General features: G+C 39.4%; 1 protein-coding gene and 1 long non-coding RNA gene across 2 annotated transcripts; one reads left to right on the forward strand and one right to left on the reverse strand.

Annotated features, from left to right (window-relative positions):
- Positions 1-1493: 1493 nt before the first annotated feature.
- Positions 1494-4782, reverse strand: LOC114294779 (uncharacterized). The gene is made up of 4 exons (XR_014331864.1): positions 4100-4782; positions 3807-3938; positions 3649-3708; positions 1494-2281 (listed from the first exon to the last, which is right to left on the reverse strand). It is a non-coding gene; the product is annotated as an uncharacterized LOC114294779 (long non-coding RNA).
- A 10180-nt stretch (positions 4783-14962) lies between these two features.
- Positions 14963-15487, forward strand: LOC145793816 (uncharacterized). Its single transcript, XM_082876689.1, has one exon. The coding sequence runs from the start codon at positions 14963-14965 to the stop codon at positions 15485-15487; it is 525 nt and encodes a 174-aa protein (XP_082732815.1).
- The last annotated feature ends 4783 nt before the right edge of the window (positions 15488-20270 follow it).

Raw genomic sequence — 20270 nt, forward strand, 5'->3', positions numbered from 1 at the left:
CAATGGGTCGTGGACTTCCAATTTTGTCCATCTCAGCTTCTACTAAGCAGCCCATTTTTTGTTTATCCAATTCTTGATTCGTCAGTGACACGTAATGATTTATCATTCAAAATCAAGATAGCTAGCGGGCTCTCCCTTAACTAGAATCTATTGATGAAATGCTATGAACAATGATCATTCCCTTGTGGCATACTGAAGGGGCTAAATGTGAAATGAGTCGGGTCCAAGCCTTGGGCCGGCCCAATCCACTGAAGTCCGAATCCAAGTGGGTTGGATGAGTATATGGGCAAAACCAGTTGAGCCCAACTTCACGATCAACAGTCCACCCAAGTCCTCAAGCACTTGGGCCCAACCCACAGTGGAAAGGCTAGTCCAGCCGTGGTACTGGGCTGGGCCGAGCTGCGAGACTGAACCTATGGGCCGAACAGAAAATAGGTCGAGCCCATACGAAGATAACCGAATGGATCAGCCCATCTCAATGAATGATCCTGCGAAAGGCCAAGACAAGGAATAATGATGCCGAGCTGAGGCACATCGGTACCGAGCTAAGGAAACCTTGCAAGGAAACGTGGAAGTTGTGAATGTGTGCATGTGCAAGTTGCCACCTCAGCTGGTCCCCTACACCTGGAATCACAGAAGTTGTTGAATCAAAGGAATGTGGTTTGTTATCAGCATGACTACAATGAGTATACACTACTACAAAAATAGATAAAGATCACACTTTTTTTGTGTGATGTATGTTATTTAATCACACCTTTTAAGTTTTATTAAAGTGTGATCTTTGGAAGTGTGATTAAAAATATTTAGATCACACCTTTTAAGTGTGATCTTTGGAAGTGTGATTAAAAAGGGTCATTTTTAATCACACTTTTTAAGTGTGATTAATAACATTTAGATCACACCTTTTAAGTGTGATCTTTGAAAGTGTGATTAAAAAGGGTCATTTTTAGTGTGATTAATAACATTTAGATCACACCTTTTAAGTGTGATTAATAACTAATAAAATCTGTAATAAAAAAATGGTTCGACATATTTGAAAAATAATCAATATTATTTTTGTATGCACATTTGAAGAATGTAATACACACTATATACTATATTTTGAATCATAACCACATATTGAATAGAATAACGTCATATATTTCATAAATGAAAATTAAATATTCAAAAGTATATACAAAGGAATTAAATAAAAAAAAATTAACTGTGCTTACATATATTAAAAGATGAAAAAACTTTAAAAACTAAGTTCTTTAATTCTTGGACCATATTTTGCATCTCTCCAAAAAAATTATGACCTGAAAAATAAAAACACAAATTAATCTAGAAACCGCTGATGCATATGAATAAACTAAAAAGTTAATTCAGCAAACCAAAATAGGAACCTTAATCATTTCTGCTTGATCTTAATCCTTTTGAAAGTAACTTTCCTGTTAACAATTAGATGCCATAGCAGCTCAGTGTCAAAGACATTGTAATTAGGAGGTCACTAATGAGCACAGTATTTAAAAATGATAAATCTCAATACAGCTTGTGTATGATCTTTTTGTGAAGGTATATTATTATTACTGTTGAACCATAATTCTAGGTACCCATAAATAAATAAATAAAAACTCAAGAATTTACTCCATTTTTTTTGGGGGGGGGGGGGAGGGGGGGAGTACATACATTGCAGTTACTATCACCAGCAGCAGCAGGTTTTGGAGAAGCAGAGGCTGCATTTATGAAAAGAATTCATCGGAGCTTCTAAATACACTCGCTTATTTTCTCTCTACACTCACTATATGCATTGTATATCTTGTATGTTACGAAGAAAAATTTGCAAATATAGGTGTAGAGATGAACATGGCGAGTGTGTGGTGGGTTTAGAAACTCCCAATTGCATCATTAAAACGAGGATTATGTGTATATATATGTTGTTTTACAGCATTATCCAAATGAAATTGTTTCTTTTGAAGTTGCAACATTTTTTCCATTTTGTTTTCCATAGCATTTAAAACAAGTACTCTGTTTTATGTAAAAAATCATTTACAGCATTGTATGAGAATATCACAAATTATATTTATTTTCGAAAATGGATCCATTCTGTTTTGCAATCACCCAAGTTTGATTGGAGCTTTCTTTGCAATGACACTATACTAATGATGCATTTGGTTCTCTAGATGCCATGGAAATAGAAAAATCCATGGTATTTAATAATGCAATAAGAAGCTGAAATATAAAGCTGACCTGTGTGACCCACTGTTCTCTCTGAGTCATATATCTCAAAGTCATTTCCTCCCTGCTCAAACAAACACCCAAGCCCTTCATTTAGTCTTAAAAGAGTACTAAAAAAAAAAGTTAATGAAAAAAGGGCAAAATTTACTTTACCCCATATGGTTTACTCCATGTGTTGTTAACGCTCAGATGTTTCAAATAAATATATAATTTACTTCATGTGTTCTCTCATTGTCTAGATTTGCTGATGATTTGTACAACCTGTGGCCCTAGATATGGCATAGTGGGTAAAGAAAACTCTTGAGAAGTTGGGATGAAGATAGGTTTGATTTATTGTTATAATTTTTATTTTTGTTGTCATATATAATCATGAATTTGCTAATAATAATGTGAAATTGAAGCTTCGGACTTGAAATACAATATACCTCAGCTATGTCGTGTAAGATTTGAACGATTATCAAATTTGAGAAAATTATGCTTTTGATTTCAAAGCTATCTATTGCATACTGATAAGCCATGCTTCATTTCAAATGAATTATGCTATCCATTGATTATCTATTTAAGCATCCTATGCTTTCGACTACGTTGTATCCATGGTAAAATGCTAGCTCTTGTGTTCATAATATTCACTTAGTTGGATAGCTCATCACATTATTTCCACCACATTTATGGAGATGAAGCTTAAATTAAGGATCTAGTCTTTGTATATGAAGATGGTGATTGGAGTTTGTGCATGCTATGAAATGAAGAAACCTTAAGTTTTGTATATTGAGACCTTATGTACTAATTTGTGAAAATATGAGATGTGTGTATTATGTGGCCTTGTGTTTGGCCAAGGATGATGATGACACGTAATATCAATTATCTGCATCATGGAATGCGCATTTGGGACTTAGGAACTTGCCCTAAGGAATAGAAATGAATGAAATGTATTACCAATTGTACATGTGTACTTTATGCTTCTATCATATTATATTGTAATTGTTCAAAATAAAACAGGTGCACTACCCTTCAGTTTGGTTAGGCCTTTGGTAGCTATGCTACTGGCTGGTTATGCATTCTAATTTTGTGTATGATGTGGGTCAAGATTATGACACTAATTTCTCAAAATAACAGTGATTTTCATTCAACAATTACCAGTTTCTTCTAATACTAAATCAACTATGTGATTTTCATTCAATAATCACTCCGTTTGCATTCCTTGTCTAGCATTAATACCAATGAATCCTCATTTTTTATATATTCAGCCTGAATAACTATAGTTTTCTGCTCTCGCAACTTAGCAAGTTCATAAATACTGTTATCCCATTCTTAGTAATTAACTTACTATAAATGGGAAAATGAACAAAATTTCATATATTCAGCAATTATTACAAATCAAAAGGATTCTAGTCAGACTTGGGAAACGAAAATGCAGAAACAGGTTAGTACCTGGGAACTTTGTACTTCAGTTTTAAACTTGGAGAGGTTTGACTCATGAAGCATGTTAGTCTACAACAACAAAAGCACAAACATTATAGCTATATATATTCTCATACCAACCTTTGATCAAGCCAAAAGTAATGCAGACCTAGTATTCAAACCCTTACTTTTTGCATTTCTGCTTTTGAAACAAAAGAGTGAGCCACATTTTCCAAGCTATCATTTAAAACTTCAGTAATAGCAGCAGTTATTGCCTCTGCCTGCTTTGAAGGCATACCTTGTGCTTCTAAGCTCCTCACCTACCATAGCAACAACAACCCTAGGCCAAATGTCATTCCAATCCAACAACTACATTATGTTATCTAATTAAAAATCAAAAATCCAAAGCCATATTTTAATCCAAAAAATACAAAAAATTAGAAATAATGTTTCGAATTAGAGAAGAAAAAGAGGAAATTACCAGAGCTAGCGTGTCTACGAGGAAAACATGCTTTCCATTAGGTTTGACAAGTTGAGAGATCTACCTAAAGTCAAATCGATTAAAACTCGAATTCGAAGACGAAGAACTGCCAAAAATCATCGAAGAGCCATCGAATTGCTTCTCTGAAGAAGAAAACCTTCGAAATTTAGTGAATGAGATTCCAAAACTTGGACCTAATTGAACCAGGCGCTTACACGCAGCCATTAACTTCAAAGACGGAAACTTTTGAATCAAAATATGAAATCTTTGAAATGATCAAAGAAGTAAATCATTGGATTGATTGGTACAAAAAGAGGAACAACAAATTGTTCATTGTGGTGTGGCTTGGGTAGAAATTTGAAGAATTGGTTTACGAATGATCGATCAACGGTGAGAGATGGAATAGAAATTTGTTTCCCTCTAAAATCAAATAGGACAGAGGTCTGTGGAAATTACGGGACTAGATGGCAGAAGATCGTTATGCGAACAAAGAGAGAGGGGAGAGGGTGATGAGAGGCGGCGAAAAATGTGGGTTCAATGGGTTGGTTAATTGCTATATGACTTATGCGGAAAGAAATGAATACCCTCCATTTCATTCATTGATATAGAGGGGGGAGGGGGGAATCCGAACATACCTAGATCAAAGCAAAGAGAACAGAATAAGAAAACCCTTCTCTTTCGAATCGTTGATCGCTACCGACGCCGAACCAGTCTTGCTGCCGAAGGGATAGCACCGTTCTAGGTCGAAGTCTCACCGCTGCCCAATTAGTCTCCCTTTCTAACCCTTTATCTTCTCCCTCTCTTATCTGCTTAATAGCAGCAGAACCTTTTTTTTAAAAAAAATATTTTTGGTGATCGGCGCTACAACATTTTATTTTGGCGCCTATTTCTTTTTTGGATTATATACATATGTGTGACTGTTTCAGTTAAATTTATAAAAATTATTTTTAACCATTCAAAAGATAAAAATTATATAAAAGTGATAATTGTTTTTTTTTGTTTCTTAATCAAATTAATTTTTAATTTTTTTTCTAAAAATCAAACCATACATAGCCTAAGAATCTTTTAATAAGTCATTTCTTATGTTGGTAACTTATTTAATTATTTATTAATTTTACGATATTTTTACCATCATTTTCGGTTTTCAATTTATATTTACAAAAATTTTAAAAATTGTCATAAAAACTTATTCGATACTTTTTTTGATTTATAAATGGTTGTCTCAGTTTGTAAATTTGAAGAAAAAGCGTAAATTCAAAAAATGAGTTTATGTTGGTTTTTAAACAGAAATTTAAAAATTTTACTAATAAATTTTTTTTTCAATTAAATTTTTTTAATTAATTTTTTTTCAATGAATTTTTTTTCTAACTGATACTAACCAAGGGGGCAATTGGTAATGCTAATTTAATTCTTAGGGAGGGGATTGTAATTTCTAAAATGTGAGGGGTGTCAATGTAATTTACCCACTGAGGGCAAAATTAGTATTTAAAAAAATGAAATTGCTAAAGGGGAAAATCTGTAATGAAACTTTAAACCTTAGGGGGGGAAATGTAATTTCCAAAAGGTGAGGGGAAAACTATAATAAACATAAACCTCAGGGGGGTGTTAATATAATTTACCCAAAAAAAAATTAATTGGAAAAAAAATTATTTAAAAAAAATTAATTGAAAAAAAATTTTGCTAGTAAAATTTTTAAATTTCTATTTAAAAACCAACGTAAACTTATTTTTTGAATTTACATTTTTTCCTCAAATTTACAAACTGAGACAACCATTTATAAACCAAAAACATTATCAAACAAGTTTTTATGACAGTTTTTTTAATTTTTGTAAATATAAATTGAAAACTGAAAATGAAATGGTTAGGGTCTGTTTGGTAACGTTTACATTTTCAGTTTATATTTACAAAAATTTTATAAAATGGTTTTTGTTTATTTTTAGAAAAACATAAACTACAAAAGCGTTTCGTAATTGACAAAATGTTTAAAAAAATTTAAAAATATAAAAAAGAGTGGGAAATGGCAAGTGGTGGCAAGTGGCGGCGAAAGATGGTGGTGGAAAGTGGTGACAGTGGGTGGTGGGTAGCGGGTGGTGGTGGGTGGTGGCGAGTGGGTGAGGGTAGTGGTGGGTGGGTGGGTGATGGTAACGAGTGGTCGGTGGTAGCGAGTGGGTGGTGGTGGTGGTAGTAGCGGGTGGTGGGCGATGGTGGCAGGTGGGTGGCGGATGGCGGGTAGTGGTAGGTGGTGGCGGCGGGTGGTGGTTGTGGGTGGGTGGGCGATGGTGGTGACGGTGGCGAGTGGGTGGATGACGGTGGCAGGTAGTAACGAGTGGGTGGTGTTGGTGGTGGCGGTGGCGGGTGGTGGTGACAGGTGTGTGGCGGGTGGTGGCTGGTGGGTAGCGGTGGCAGGTAGGTAGCGGGTGGTGATGGTGGATGGGTGGGTAGGTGTAACATGTCCGCGGGGGGGGGGGGGGACCTCGCTGCTACAGTTCGGACTCGATTTTTGTCACGGTTCTTAATCTGAACCAAAGAGTCCAAATCTGGCAAATCGTTTTGAGAAACAGATTTTTGAAAAAGTAGTGCCAAACATGGACTGCTTTGCCAGATACAGAGTCGCCACCTAAATATTTTTAAAATGGGAAAATTTAGGAAACCCTGACTCGGTGCCGAAGGCCACGTGTCCGTCATCACCGGAGTTGTCTCGGCTCGGGAGCTTGGGTACGATCGGGGAAGGTCAGCTATGAGCACCCCCTTTCGCCCGGTCCGAAGACCGGCCTCTACTAACCGTGATATCCGTATTTGAAAACTTTATGTGTTCTTATTCCAATTATTAGCCTAGAATTACTATGTTATGCGCACAGCAAACAAGTATAGACTAGATTGCCTAATTTGGAAATAAACATTGCATATCCGTTTGGTTTGAAAATGCTTTGGAATTTGCTACTCGCAAGTAGGCTAAAATACGGATTTCAACGAGTTTTTCCAACTCAAACAATCCGGCCTTCACCCACAGGCATTCAAAACAGTTTAACACATAAGCATCTAGCCACATGTTAAGCATGCTGTCATGGTAACATTCACACTCATGCGATATGCTAAAGCGGAAATACTTACATAGTACTCCATGCCAAAACAAAGAACTTGTTAGCAAACATGCATGATCCAAATCCATGTTAAAAATGGCTAATGCGTCGCATACAAAATGTCGCTAAGATAGGCTCGGCTAATCTAAACATGTCATGTGAAAATGCACAATTATCACATATTCAGTTTTTGATTTGAAAAACATATGCGGTTAGCATGATGTACCGAGCCTAATGCATGTAATACAAATGCATGGATGCACACATGCATAGCATAAGGTATGCTAAATTGAACGTGCCCTAATCTACCATCGTAAGCAGGTAAATAAAAGGGAAGAAAGACGTGAGGTTGGAAGACATACACGCACTCACGCACACTTATTACAGATTTGCCCTCGCTCGGAGGGACCAAAATAATAATACAAATTAATTAACTACACCAGCTAATTAATATTACAAATTAACTAATTTAATTAACAAATTGAATAAATTAAATAAAGCGGGAAAACGCCTCGGGAAGCGCGCCACCATGCGCAAGCTGCCTCTGTTTTCCTTCCTTTCTTCCTCTGGAGGCTGTCAAAGCCTCAGGACTGCATCCTTGGACAGAGGGGGTCATCACCGGCTGATTGAAATTTCCACCGGCAGTGTAGTATGGCCATCGGCACAAAATTGAAGCTGTCGGCAGAGAAAATTGTGCCGGTCAGCACATTACACTGCCGGTCGGCAGAGTATTCCTGCAGAACCTGCAACTCACAGCAACAGAGGGCAAAACAAGGCATGGCAGCACAATTCAAGGCATGTATGCACCAAACATGTCTCTTATCATTGTAATGACTCAAAGAGACATGTGCCTCGATTCTCGGGCCACCAATCACGCATTTCCATGCATGATGGCCCAAAGAACCAAGTATGCAACTTTGATTTCAAATGTATGCAAACCAATCAAACAAAACTCCCAATCCCTATCACCCAAGTCAAGGGACAAGGAATGCATGCAAGATGCAATGCAACCTAGGCATACAAGCTAAGGATGCAACATGGCATGGCAAAGCACTTATGCAAGCATACAAACATGCATATGGCAATACAAATGAGTGCAAAGATGGACTTAAACATGAATTAGGCGACTCTAAAAAAGGCCTAAAACAGTAGCCGTGAGTGCTAAAGAGTGAGGGCTAAGTGGCATACACACACACATGCACATAAGGGCCAACACTTAAGCACAAAACGAGCAATATTCAAGCACACTTGAAAGGAGGAATCATGGAGTAATTAGCAAGCAACATGAGCCCTAAAATCATGTTATAAAATGATGCCAAATCAAGTTATAAATCAAGCCAAAACATGCAACGAATAGTCCAAGTGTTCAAGGCAAATCAATAAGGCATTGAACTACACTTATCATGACCAAACATGGCATGCATTAAACAACCTAAAACAGATTTTTAGCATGTTAAAACAAGGCCAAAGGACTCCTTAGATGGCATCTAAGTGGCCCAAATTCAAAGGCATACACCATGGCCAAAACATGGAGCATTGCAACACATGCTTTCAAAGCATTAAAGAGGCATGCAAGGCAATCAAACAAGCATGGAAATGGGACTGAAATAGCATGTAGGATGATTCCAAATCACCAAAACAATGCAAAGATGGCATGCTACACACGCACATACTCAAGGTCAACAAGCCCAAATACAAAGGAGCTATATAATGCATGCAAAGATCAACCCAAACAATTATGGACAGAGCTAAAACATGGCAAAATAAGCACATAATCTTCACAAATGCAAGCCTAAAACATGCTCCAACAAAGGCTAACAACCTAGAACATGTTAAGGCACAAATAAGGCATTACATGGCAACTATGCTAAACATGCATGAAGTTCCAAAACCAACTTGAAATCATGTTATATTATAGATATATAAGCATGAAAAACAAACCAAACATGCTCAACACACACTCAAGCATAGGCCTCCTTAAGAGGTCAAAATATGCCCTTTTCAAGGACAACAAGGAGAGGGGGTGGCCCTCTCCTTCTTGGGACTTCAAAGCATCATCTTCACCACTGAAATCCCTCAAGATTTCAGTGGTGAAGAGACCTCAACACCAAAATCCCGGAGCTAGCACAAAATGGCTCAAAATGAGGCCTTTTGAGGCCTAAGGGTGGTCAACAACCCTCAAACAACAAAACACTCTTAATAAACAATAAAGAGGGCTTAAAAACAAAACTTTTTTATGTTATACAATAATCACAAAAACAGCTCTAAGACTAGTAGAAAATCAATGCAAGAATGGGGAAAAAAAAAAGGACTAGAATCTCACCCTTGATGACCCCTTCACAAATGGTGCTCCAATGGCCTCCTTGAGCTTGAATCCAACACCAAAACTTCAAAACACACTCTTTAGAACCTCAGCTCCAAGAGGAAGGTGAAACACTAGGTGTTTGTGTGCAATAGTGAGACACAAAACACCTAGTATGCAAAATGAGAGGAAAAGAGAGATAGGTGAGTGTATCTAACCCTAACCTTAGGAAAAACCAGAGCTCTCCTCTGTATTTTCTCTCTCAAAAATGTCTAAAATCTCTTTTTTTCTTGCCTTAGAGAGGGCCTCTCTCTATATGCCTCTTGTAAAGCTTACAAGACAAGCTTTGCAAGAGGGAGATCCCTCCACACACGTGTATGGAGGGGAGCAAAAGCTATACAGCTGACTAAAAATATCTGCAAAAGCAGATGAACAGCAATCGGCCGGCAAAAAATGCCATCTTGGCCAAAAAGAGTGCCGACCGGCACAAAAGAGTGCTGACCGGCAACAAAGAGTGCCGGCCGGCAAACTATATTGCCGGTGGCAGCAAAAACCAGCCGGTGGCATCTAGCCACTGCCGGTGATGGGTGGGGATGGTCTACAAGCCCCATCCTGCCTCTCAAAGGCAAGACACAAGTGTTTGGTGCAAAACCAGACACTAAACGGTCGAGTTCGGAGATCCTGAGGCAAGGCACGCGAGCCGAGGCTTCCGGGAACTCCAAACGAACACAAACATGGATAATCACCGAGTGTTCAAACGGTGACGCCCAAGTCTTGAGGACGGTCAAAAATGGGGTGTCTACAGTAGGTGACGATGGCGGGTGGTAGCGAGTGTGTGGTGGTGATGGTGGTAACGGGTGGTGGATGGTGGTGACGGGTGGTGAGTGGTTGTGGCAGGTGGATGGCGGATGCGCAGGTGGTGGTGGGTGGTGACGGGTGGTGGTGGTTGTGGGTGGGTAAAGGTGGTAGGTGGTAGCGAGTGGGTGGTAGTGGTGGTGGGTGGTGGTGGCAGGTGGGTGGTGGTGGTGGTGGGTGGTGGGTGGTAGTGGCGGGTGGGTTGTAAGTGGTTGGTGGGTGGTGGTAGTGGGTGGGTGGTGGTAGTGGCGGGTGGTGGATGGTGGTGGTAGATGGGTGCTGAGTGGTGGCAGCGAGTAGGTGGCGGGCGGTGGATGGTGGTGGCGAGTAGATGGCATGTGGGTGTTGGTGGCGAGTGGGTGGTAAGTAGGTAGTGGTGGCGAGTGGGTGGCAGGTGGGTGGTGGGTGATGGTGGCTGGCAGGTGGGTGTTGGTGGCGGGTGGTGGATGGTGGTGGCAGGTGGGTGGTGAGTGGTGGTGGCAGGTGGTGGTGGGGGATGGGTGGTGGGTGGTGGTGGCGGAAGACGATGGTGGAAAATGGTGGCGGGTAGTGACTAGTGTTGGGTGGTAAAAGAAAAAAAAAAAACTAAAAACTCAAAATGGAAACACATTTTTTTAGTTTAAATTTTTTGGCCAAATTTATAAATTGAGACCACTGATTTATAAATCAAAAATTTACCAAACAAGTTTCTATTTGAGTTTTTTGTAAATATAAACAGAAAATTGAAAACGTAAGTGTTACCAAATGGCACCTTAGCAAACAGGCTTTAGATGGTAAAAATGTTGTAAAATTAACAAATAATTAAATAAGTTACCAACGTAAGAAATGACTTATCAAAAGATTCTTAGGCCATATATGGTTTGATTTTTAGAAAAAAAATTTAAAAATTAAAAATTAATTTGGTTAAGAAATAAAAACTAAAAAATAATTATCATTTAAGGTAAAAAATAATTATAATTTTGACTTTTGGGTAGGTAATATACATACGTATGGTTGTTTCAATTTAATTTGTAAAAAATTATTTCTAACCAATCGAAAGATAAAAATTATATAAAAATGATAATTATTTTTAATTTTTTATTTCTTAACCAAATTAATTTTTAATTTTTAATTTTTTTTTAAAAAATCAAACCATATATAGCCTACGAATCTTGTGATCAGTCATTTCTTATATTGGTAACTTATTTAATTATTTGTTAATTTTACGACATTTTTACCATCTGAAACCTGTTTGGTAACCATTTCGTTTTCAGTTTTCAATTTATATTTACAAAAATTAAAAAAATTGTCATAAAAATCTATTTGATAATTTATTTGATTTATAAATGGTTGTCTCAGTTTGTAAATTTGAGGAAAAAACGTAAATTCGAAAAATAAGTTTATGTTGGTTTTTAAACAGAAATTTAAAAATTTTACTAGCAATTTTTTTTTCAATTAATTTTTTTTCAAATAATTTTTTTCCAATGAATTTTTTTTCAATGAATTTTTTTTCCAACTAATACTAATCGATGGGGCAATTTGTAATGCTACTTTAAACCTTAGAGAGGGGATTGTAATTTCTAAAATGTAAGGGGTGTTAGTGTAATTTACCCAGTAAGGGAAAAATTAGTATTTAAAAAAAATTAAATTGCTAGGAGGGGAATCTATAATGAAACTTTAAATATCAGGGAGGGAGATGTAATTTCCAATACGTGAAGGGGGAACTGTAATAAACATAAACCTTAGGGGGTGTCAGTGTAATTTACCCTATATATATATATATATATATATATATATATATAATCGCACTTAATTAGAAAGTGACATAAAAAATAAATATTATCACACTCAATCAGATTAAGTGTGATTAAAAATTTTGGAATTGTATATTTTATATAAAAGTCAATTTGAAATATTTTATACAATCACACCTATTTAGGAAGTGTGATTAAATATATATATATATATATATATATATATATATAATCACACTTATTTAAAAAATGTGATTAAAAAGTAATAATGTATATATAATCACATTCTAATTACCTTAAAAAATATATAAATAATCACACTTATTTAAAAGTGTGATTAAAAAGTAATAGTGTATATATAATCACACTTTAATTAGAATGTGTGATTAAAAAATATATATAAATAATCACACTTTAATTAGAATATGTGATTAAAAAATATATATATAATCACACTTATTTAAAAAGCGTGATTAAAAAGTAGTAGTGTATATATAATCACACTTTAATTAGAAAGTGTGATTAAAAAATATATAAATAATCACACTTTAATTAGAATGTGTGATTAAAAAATATATATATATAATTACACTTATTTAAAAAGTGTGATTAAAAAGTAGTAGTGTATATATAATTACACTTTAATTAGAAGGTATGATTAAAAAATATATAAATAATCACATTTTAATTAGAATGTGTGATTAAAAAATGTATATATAATCACATTTGTTTAAAAAGTAGTACTGTATATATAATCACACTTTAATTAGAAGGTGTGATTAAAAAATATATAAATAATCACACTTTAATTAGAATGTGTGATTAAAAAATATATATATAATCACACTTGTTTAAAAAGTGTGATTAAAAAGTAGTAGTGTATATATAATCACACTTTAATTAGAATGTGAGATTAAAAATATATATGTATATATATATATATATATATATATATATAATCACACTTAATTGAAAAGTGACATACAAAATAAATATTATCACACTCAATCAAATTAAGTGTGATTAAAATATCAATCTAATTTTTTTTATCACACTTCCAATAAAAGTGAGATCTTTTTTTTTTTTTTTGTCAAAGTGTGATCTTTAACTATTTTTGTAGTAGTGATATGCATTCAATGATAACTACCAAGTGGTCCCCCACCTTGAGCAATGCAAAAAGGACACCTGGCAGCATCCAAGCTCTATGAACCCACCTTGAGAAGCAAGCAAGGAACACTATATATACAACATGAACTTCACATTGAAGGTAACTGAACTATTCAAAGCAGAAATCACACACAGAGATAGATTCAACTCTACACTTCTTCTCCGATCACTAATTCCCACACCGAGGGGTTATCCGGCCAACCCTGGCCGGGCAGCTCTAACGGTGCTTCTTGTGGCAGGAACCTCAGTCCCTGGATAGTCCAACTGAGTCCGGGGCCTCGATCCACTTTCATCTAGTGCGGAATCCGGTACGCACAATTGGTGCGGTGAGCGTGGATCACTTCATTTCTAAACTCTGCACTCAGTTCCAGCGATGGGGATTGAGGACGTTCCGCCTTCAACACATACTCCACAAACGGAGAAGACGAAGGACAAAGGTTTGGCACTCCCAACAATTCTGGAAGAACGAACTGGAAACAACAACCGAACTCTTGAATCCATTGAGCATTGATTACCCTTCGCTGAAGGTTCTTCTCATCACTCCCTTCTAGAAAAGGATTATAGAGATCGAATCATAGACTCCATGGGAATGGAGATACAGGAGCTGAAAGCCCAACTTAAAAGGGTGCTGGGTGATCCGACGGAAAAAAGAGCGGAAGCAGAACCCTCTCGTCTGCAACAAAGGAGCTCATCCAGAGAGCCACCAATGAAAACATTCCCCAGAAATGAGTCTAGGCAACGAAGCCAGCCTATCCCGATACAGAGTGAAGCGGCAAGCAGCCACACCGGTGGGTCACACTAGAGAAGGGCTAAAAGGCAGAAGACAATCAGTCAGCAAACTGAGTACCCCCCACAAGACCTTTGTACTTGGTTGATCGGCAACAAGCAGAACGAGCAACGTCGGGATCACTTAGACCGTACTATTCACCAGAGAGAACACCGAGCGTTGGATAGGCCCGTCTCCTCACCATTCTCCCCGGAAATTGAAGCCATGAGGCCTCCAAAGAAATTCACCTCACCAAAGTTCACTTCATACGATGGAAAGTCGGACTCGCTGATGCATATTAGCCATTGCAGACAAATGATGTCTCTATGGAGCCAAGATGAGGCACTGATGTGCAAAGTCTTCCCATCTAGCTTGGGAGAGACCGGACTTCGATGGTTTGATTGACTCCCCGCTGGATCGATTTGCGGCTAGAAGCAACTCTCCGAAAGAGCCGGATACACTGTTCGGCCTTCGAAAGGGCAGGAGGAAACGCTGCGTAATTATGCTAGGAGGTACTGGGAAGAATACAACGATCTGGAGGAAAATGTATGTAGTGAACAGATGGCCGTCTTGTCTTTCAAGCATGGCCTGCACTCGGAAAGTAAGTTGAGACAATCACTTACCAAGCACCCAGCCACAGCATTAAAAGACTTGCGTGCCAGGATTGAGCAATACGCTCGCCTCGAAGACGATCAGATCCCCATTGAGGTAACATCAGCCGAACAAACAGCTCGGCACAAGAAGAGAACAGATTGAGGAGAACACAGAGGGATCGCAGTGAATGAAGTGGATAAGTCCAAATCCCACGAAGCCGTCGTAACTGTGTTCAAAGAGCCAATTTATCGAATCCTGGAAAAAATCAAGAGAGAGCCCTTCTTTGTTTGGCCGCCGAAAATGTTGGGAGATCCGGCTCGGTGCAATCAAAAGCTCAGATGCACTTACCATTAAGACAGGGGGCACATGACTCAGAACTATAGAGCACTGCAACAACACTTGGAAGACCTAGTAGCAGCTGGGCACCTTCGGGATTACATTGATCAGGATAAGGAAGTGACCGAACGAGGGAACCCACTACCAGAACCAAATATTGAGCATCCACCTCGGCTGATAATAAATGTGATACACGGGACGGCGACTCAGGAACTTGAGGAGACACTGAGAGAAGAGATTGCTAAGGCTGTGCAAATCCAACAAGTCATGTCAGTGGAGCCCGCATCGAAAAAGGTACGCGCGGTATCCAAATCCCCCTTATGCACTGTTTCATTTACTAGAAAGGATTTAGAGGACATACAACACCCACATACTGATGCACTGATTATAAATGTGGGAATTGGGAAACGATTTGATGTAAAACGAGTCCTGGTAGATCAAGGTAGTGCAGCAGATGTATTGTATTATGATTTGTTCAGAAAGCTTGGCCTCTCCGAGCCGCACCTCACCCCAGCGGCAGCCCCATTGGTCGGTTTCAATTCACAGCCAGAATGACCGCTTGGCAGAATAGTGTTGCCAGTCGTGGCGGGAACAAAAACCCTCCAGATAGAGTTCTTGGTTATTAATACACCATCCCCTTACAATGCCATACTTGGTCATCCGTGGATTCATCAAATGGAGGCAATCCCTTCAACCTTCCACCAGCTCATCTGTTTCCCAACAGAACATGGAGTAGAGCAGATCTCAGGGGATCAAGTTGCATCCAAACATTGCTTCATAGCAGCATTAAAAGAAAAACAGCTCTACAATCGGGTACAGACAGTAGAAGTGGCCGAACAGCCAGTCTTGGAAGATGTAGGGGGAGCTCCAGAGGAAAAAATAGTAGAGGAATTGGAGAGAGTCCTGGTAAAAGAGGATGACCCAGAAAAGTACTTCCTTATCGGTACCTTGCTAGGCGCTGATGAGAAACTTCAGCTGCTGAAACTGCTGAGGGAAAATATGGAGGTATTCGCATGGTCAGCATATGATACCCCAGGGTTGGACCCAGAATTTGCTTACCACAAGCTCAACATCAACCCTTCAGCTCGGCCCATTGTGCAGAAAAGCCGGAGATCCTCAGTTGATCACACCGAAGCAGTAATTGCCGAAGTCGAAAAACTCTTGGCTTCAGGAGCAATCAGAGAAGTTCAGTACCTGCAATGGCTGTCCAACACAGTTGTAGTCAAGAAGAAGAACGGAAAATGGAGAGTTTGCGTTGGCTTCACTTGCTTGAACAAAGCCTGCCCTAAAGATAGCTTTCCTCTGCCTTGCATTGATCAACTAGTAGACTCAATAGCAGGGCATGAGCGCATGAGCTTTCTGGATGCTTATAGCGGTTATCATCAGATATCACTGTTCGGTCCGGATCAAGAAAAGACAACATTTATCACTCCGAGAGGAACTTACTGCTATAAAGTGATGCCGTTCGGCCTCAAGAACGCCGGAGCAACCTACCAGCGGATGGTCACTCGGATGTTCAAAGACCAACTGGGAAAAACCATGGAAGCTTATATAGATGATATGGTAGTCAAGAGCAAGTTCGCTACAGACCATCTTACAGACTTGAGAGAAGTTTTCGACATCTTAAAAAACCATCAGCTTCACCTCAATGCCTCAAAATGCACTTTTGGGGTAGGAACAGGGAAGTTCTTGGGGTATATGGTCCCTCACAGAGGAATTGAGGCGAATTCGGACCAAATAAAAGCAATACAAGATCTTGAAGTACCAACAAAGGCTAAGGAGCTGTAGAAACTGGCCGGAATGGCGGCCGCACTGAATCGGTTCATCAGCAAATCTTCAGATTGGATGACGCCTTTCTCTCAGCTTTTGAGAAAAAGGGCAGCATTTGAATGGAGTTGCAAGTGCACCGAAGCACTGCAAAATCTCAAAAGATACCTCAATACACCTCCCCTTCTGTTCATTCCAGAGCTAGGAGAGGAGCTGTACCTCTATCTAGCAATCTCAAATCATGCCGTAAGCGCAGTATTAATTCGAGAGGTTAACAAGGAACAGAGGCCTATATACTACGTTAGCAAGACTTTACTAGATGCCGAGACACGATATCTACCATTGGAAAAGTTAGCTTACGCACTGCTTATCGCCTCGAGAAAGTTACAACATTACTTCCAGGGGCATACTATCAATGTCCTCACTGAATTCCCCCTCAGATCTGTATTTAGCCGAGCCGATTTCTCTGGCAGAACAGCAAAATGGACGGTAGAACTTGGCGAGTTTGACATTCGGTATCAACCCAGGACAGCAATTAAGGCCCAGGTCTTTGCAGATTTCATTGTAGAATTTGCTCCCACCCAGAGTACCGAACCAAGGAATCCAAGTTCGGCACAGGTGCCACGCATCACCAAACAAGGAAAGCCCTGCGCTTCGAAAGCCTAGAAACTCTTCATTGGAAACATCTGGCAGCTCTATGTTGACGGGTCGTCCAATAACGAGGCTCAGGGACAGGAGTAGTACTTATCTCACCAGAAGGATTTATCTGGGAACAGGCTCTCAGGCTCGGTTAGAAGGCTTCGAACAACGAGGTAGAGTACGAAGCGTTGTTGGCTGGCTTACGCAGTGCCGAACACTTTAGTGCAAAACAACTTCTTGTTTTCAGCGATTCACAACTAGTGGTAAACCATCTTTTTGGGATCTACGAAACAAGGGATGAAAGAATGGCCATGTACGTAGGCAAGGCCAAAGACTTACTCAAAAAGTTTCAATCCATACCAGTGGAACAAATTAGTCGAGAAAAAAACAGCCATGCTGATGCTCTGGCTTGTCTCGGTTCATCAGTGGATACCAAAGATGCCAGAAAAGTTTGGGTTGAGTTCGTGCTAGAGCCAAGCATTGCATCTCCAGTCCTCTGCAGCAACGTAGAGCCAAGCTAGATAGATCCAATACTTGCTTTTCTAAAATCTGGTACTCTCCCCGAAGAAAAAAAGGAAGCCAACAAAGTCAAACACAAGTCAGCTCGATTTTGGATCTCACCATCCGGGAAGCTGTACAGACGCTCCTATCTTGGCCCCTATCTTCTATGTGTGCATCCAAATCTGGTCGAGAATGTTCTCTACGAAATTCACGATGGGATTTGTGGATGCCACGATGGCGGAAGGTCGCTGGCGCACCAAGCCCTCACTCACGGGTATTGGTGGCCACGGATGCAACAAGATGCTCAGCAGTACGTACAGAAGTGTGATAAATGTCAGAGGTTTGCTCCATTCATTCATCAGCCAACCAAAACTCTCACCCCACTCACCAGCCTATGGCCTTTTGCCCAATGGGGTCTGTAGACACCCCATTTTTGACCGTCCTCAAGACTTGGACATCACCGCTTGAACACTCGGTGATCATCCATGTTTGTGTTCGTCTTGAGTTCCCGGAGGTCTCGGTTGCGCGCCTTGCCTCAGGATCTCTCGACTTGACTGTTTTGTGTCTGGTTTTGCACCAAACACTTGTGTTTTGCCTTGAAGGGGTAGGGAATGCCTTGTGAGGCATCCCCACACATCACCGGCCATGGCTCGAGGCCACCGGCCAGTGATTTTATGCCATCGGCAATATATATTGCCGGTCGGCATTCTTTGTTGCCGATCGGCCATTTATTTTGTCAAAGTGGCAATTTTGGATGGCCGATCACTGTTCATCTACTTTTAGTAGATATTTTGTGCCAGCTGTGATAGCTGGCACCCACTCTGTTCCCCTCCATAAACGTGTATGGAGAGATTTTCCTCTTGGATGGCTTGTTTTGGAAGCTTTACAAGAGGGAGTTGCCTATAAGAAGAGGTCTCCTCTCTTGGCATTAGGGTTAGAAAAAATTGTTAGAGGAGCTCTGGTTCTAGGTTTAGGGTTTTATATCTATCCTATATCTATATCTCTCCTTCTCTTGTATTGTGTGTGTTTAAGCCTTAGTTTTGTACACAAACACACACTACCACACCTTTCCTTGGAGCTGAGGCCCTTGAGGGTTGTTTTTAGAGTTTTGAAGTTGATTTCAACCTCAACAAGCTGCTGGAGCTCCATTGTTGAAGAAGGTCTACAAGGGTAATCACTTTTCCCTTTTATCCCCCCATTTTTGCACACTACTTTTACCTATCTTGCAACTGTTTTTTGGCTTTGCATAAAAGTTCTATTTTTAAGGCCTCTAAATAGTTTGTTAAGGTTGCTTCAAGCTTTGGGGTTGTTTGACCCCTCTTAAGCCTTGTAAGGCTCCATTTTGTGCCATTTTGTGTGAGCTCCGGGACCATAGTGTTTGGGCCTCCTCACCAATGAAATCTTGAGGGATTTCAGAGGTGAGGATGGTGCCTTGAGGTCCTAAGAAGGAGAGGGCCACCCCCTCTCCTTATTGTCCTTGAAAAGGATCATTTTTGCCTCTTGAGGGAGCACCTAGCTTAGGCTCATGTTGACCATGCCTCGGCTGTTTTTTATGCTTATTATGCCATGATATAGCATTGTTTTAAGTTGGTTTTGGTACACCATGCTTGCTTAGCATACATGCCTTGTAATGCCATTTTGTTGCCTTAACATGCCTTAGGTTGTAAACCATTGTTCTAGCATGCTTTAGGCTTGGCTTTGTGAAGCTTTCATGTTTATTTTGCCATGTTTAAGGTATGTCCTTAGTTGTTTGGGTCGACTTTAACATGCATTGCATAGTCCCTTTGCATTTTAGCTTGTAGGCTTCAAGTATGTGAGTGTATAGCATGCATTACTTGCTTTGATTTAGTGAGTTGGGACTATTTTCCATGTCATTTCAGTCCATTTAGCATGCTTGTATACTTGCATTTCATGGCTCTTTGATGTTTCAAGAGTTTGTGTTTCATGCTCCTTGAAAGTGCATTTGTGCATGCTTCCGTGTGTAAGTCATTTAGATGTCATCTAAGTGGTTTTCGGGGTTCATTTTGACATGCTAAAACCCTGATTTTAGTTGCTTAAATCATGCCATGTCTGGTCTTGATAAGTGTAGTCCAATGCCTCTTTGGTGAGCCTTAGGCGTTGGGCTTAGTTGCATGATATGCTTGCTTTGTTTAGTTGGTTTGGCACCTCCTATAGCATGATTTTCAGAGCTTCATTTGCATGTTAATTGTCCACGCTATGCCTCTTTTAAAGTGCGCTTAAAAGTTGCCTTTATGTGCTTAAATGTTGGTCCATGTTGTCATGTATGCTTGCATGTGCATTTGGCCTCATTTCCTTGGTTGATGGCCACTGTTTTGGGCTTCCTTAAGGGCTGCCCAAACGAGCTTAAGTCCATCCTTTGCTTGTTTGCATGCTTACCTTGCATGTTTGCTTGCATACTTGCATAAATGCA

Source organism: Camellia sinensis, chromosome 6 (genome assembly GCF_055761805.1).
Source record: "Camellia sinensis isolate YWXY chromosome 6, ASM5576180v1, whole genome shotgun sequence".
Lineage (NCBI taxonomy): Eukaryota > Viridiplantae > Streptophyta > Magnoliopsida > Ericales > Theaceae > Camellia > Camellia sinensis.

What these genes read in the sequence shown, in the direction of transcription:
- LOC145793816 (XM_082876689.1), top strand. Translation starts at nt 14,963, where the DNA reads ATGACTCAGAACTATAGAGCACTGCAACAACACTTGGAAGACCTAGTA.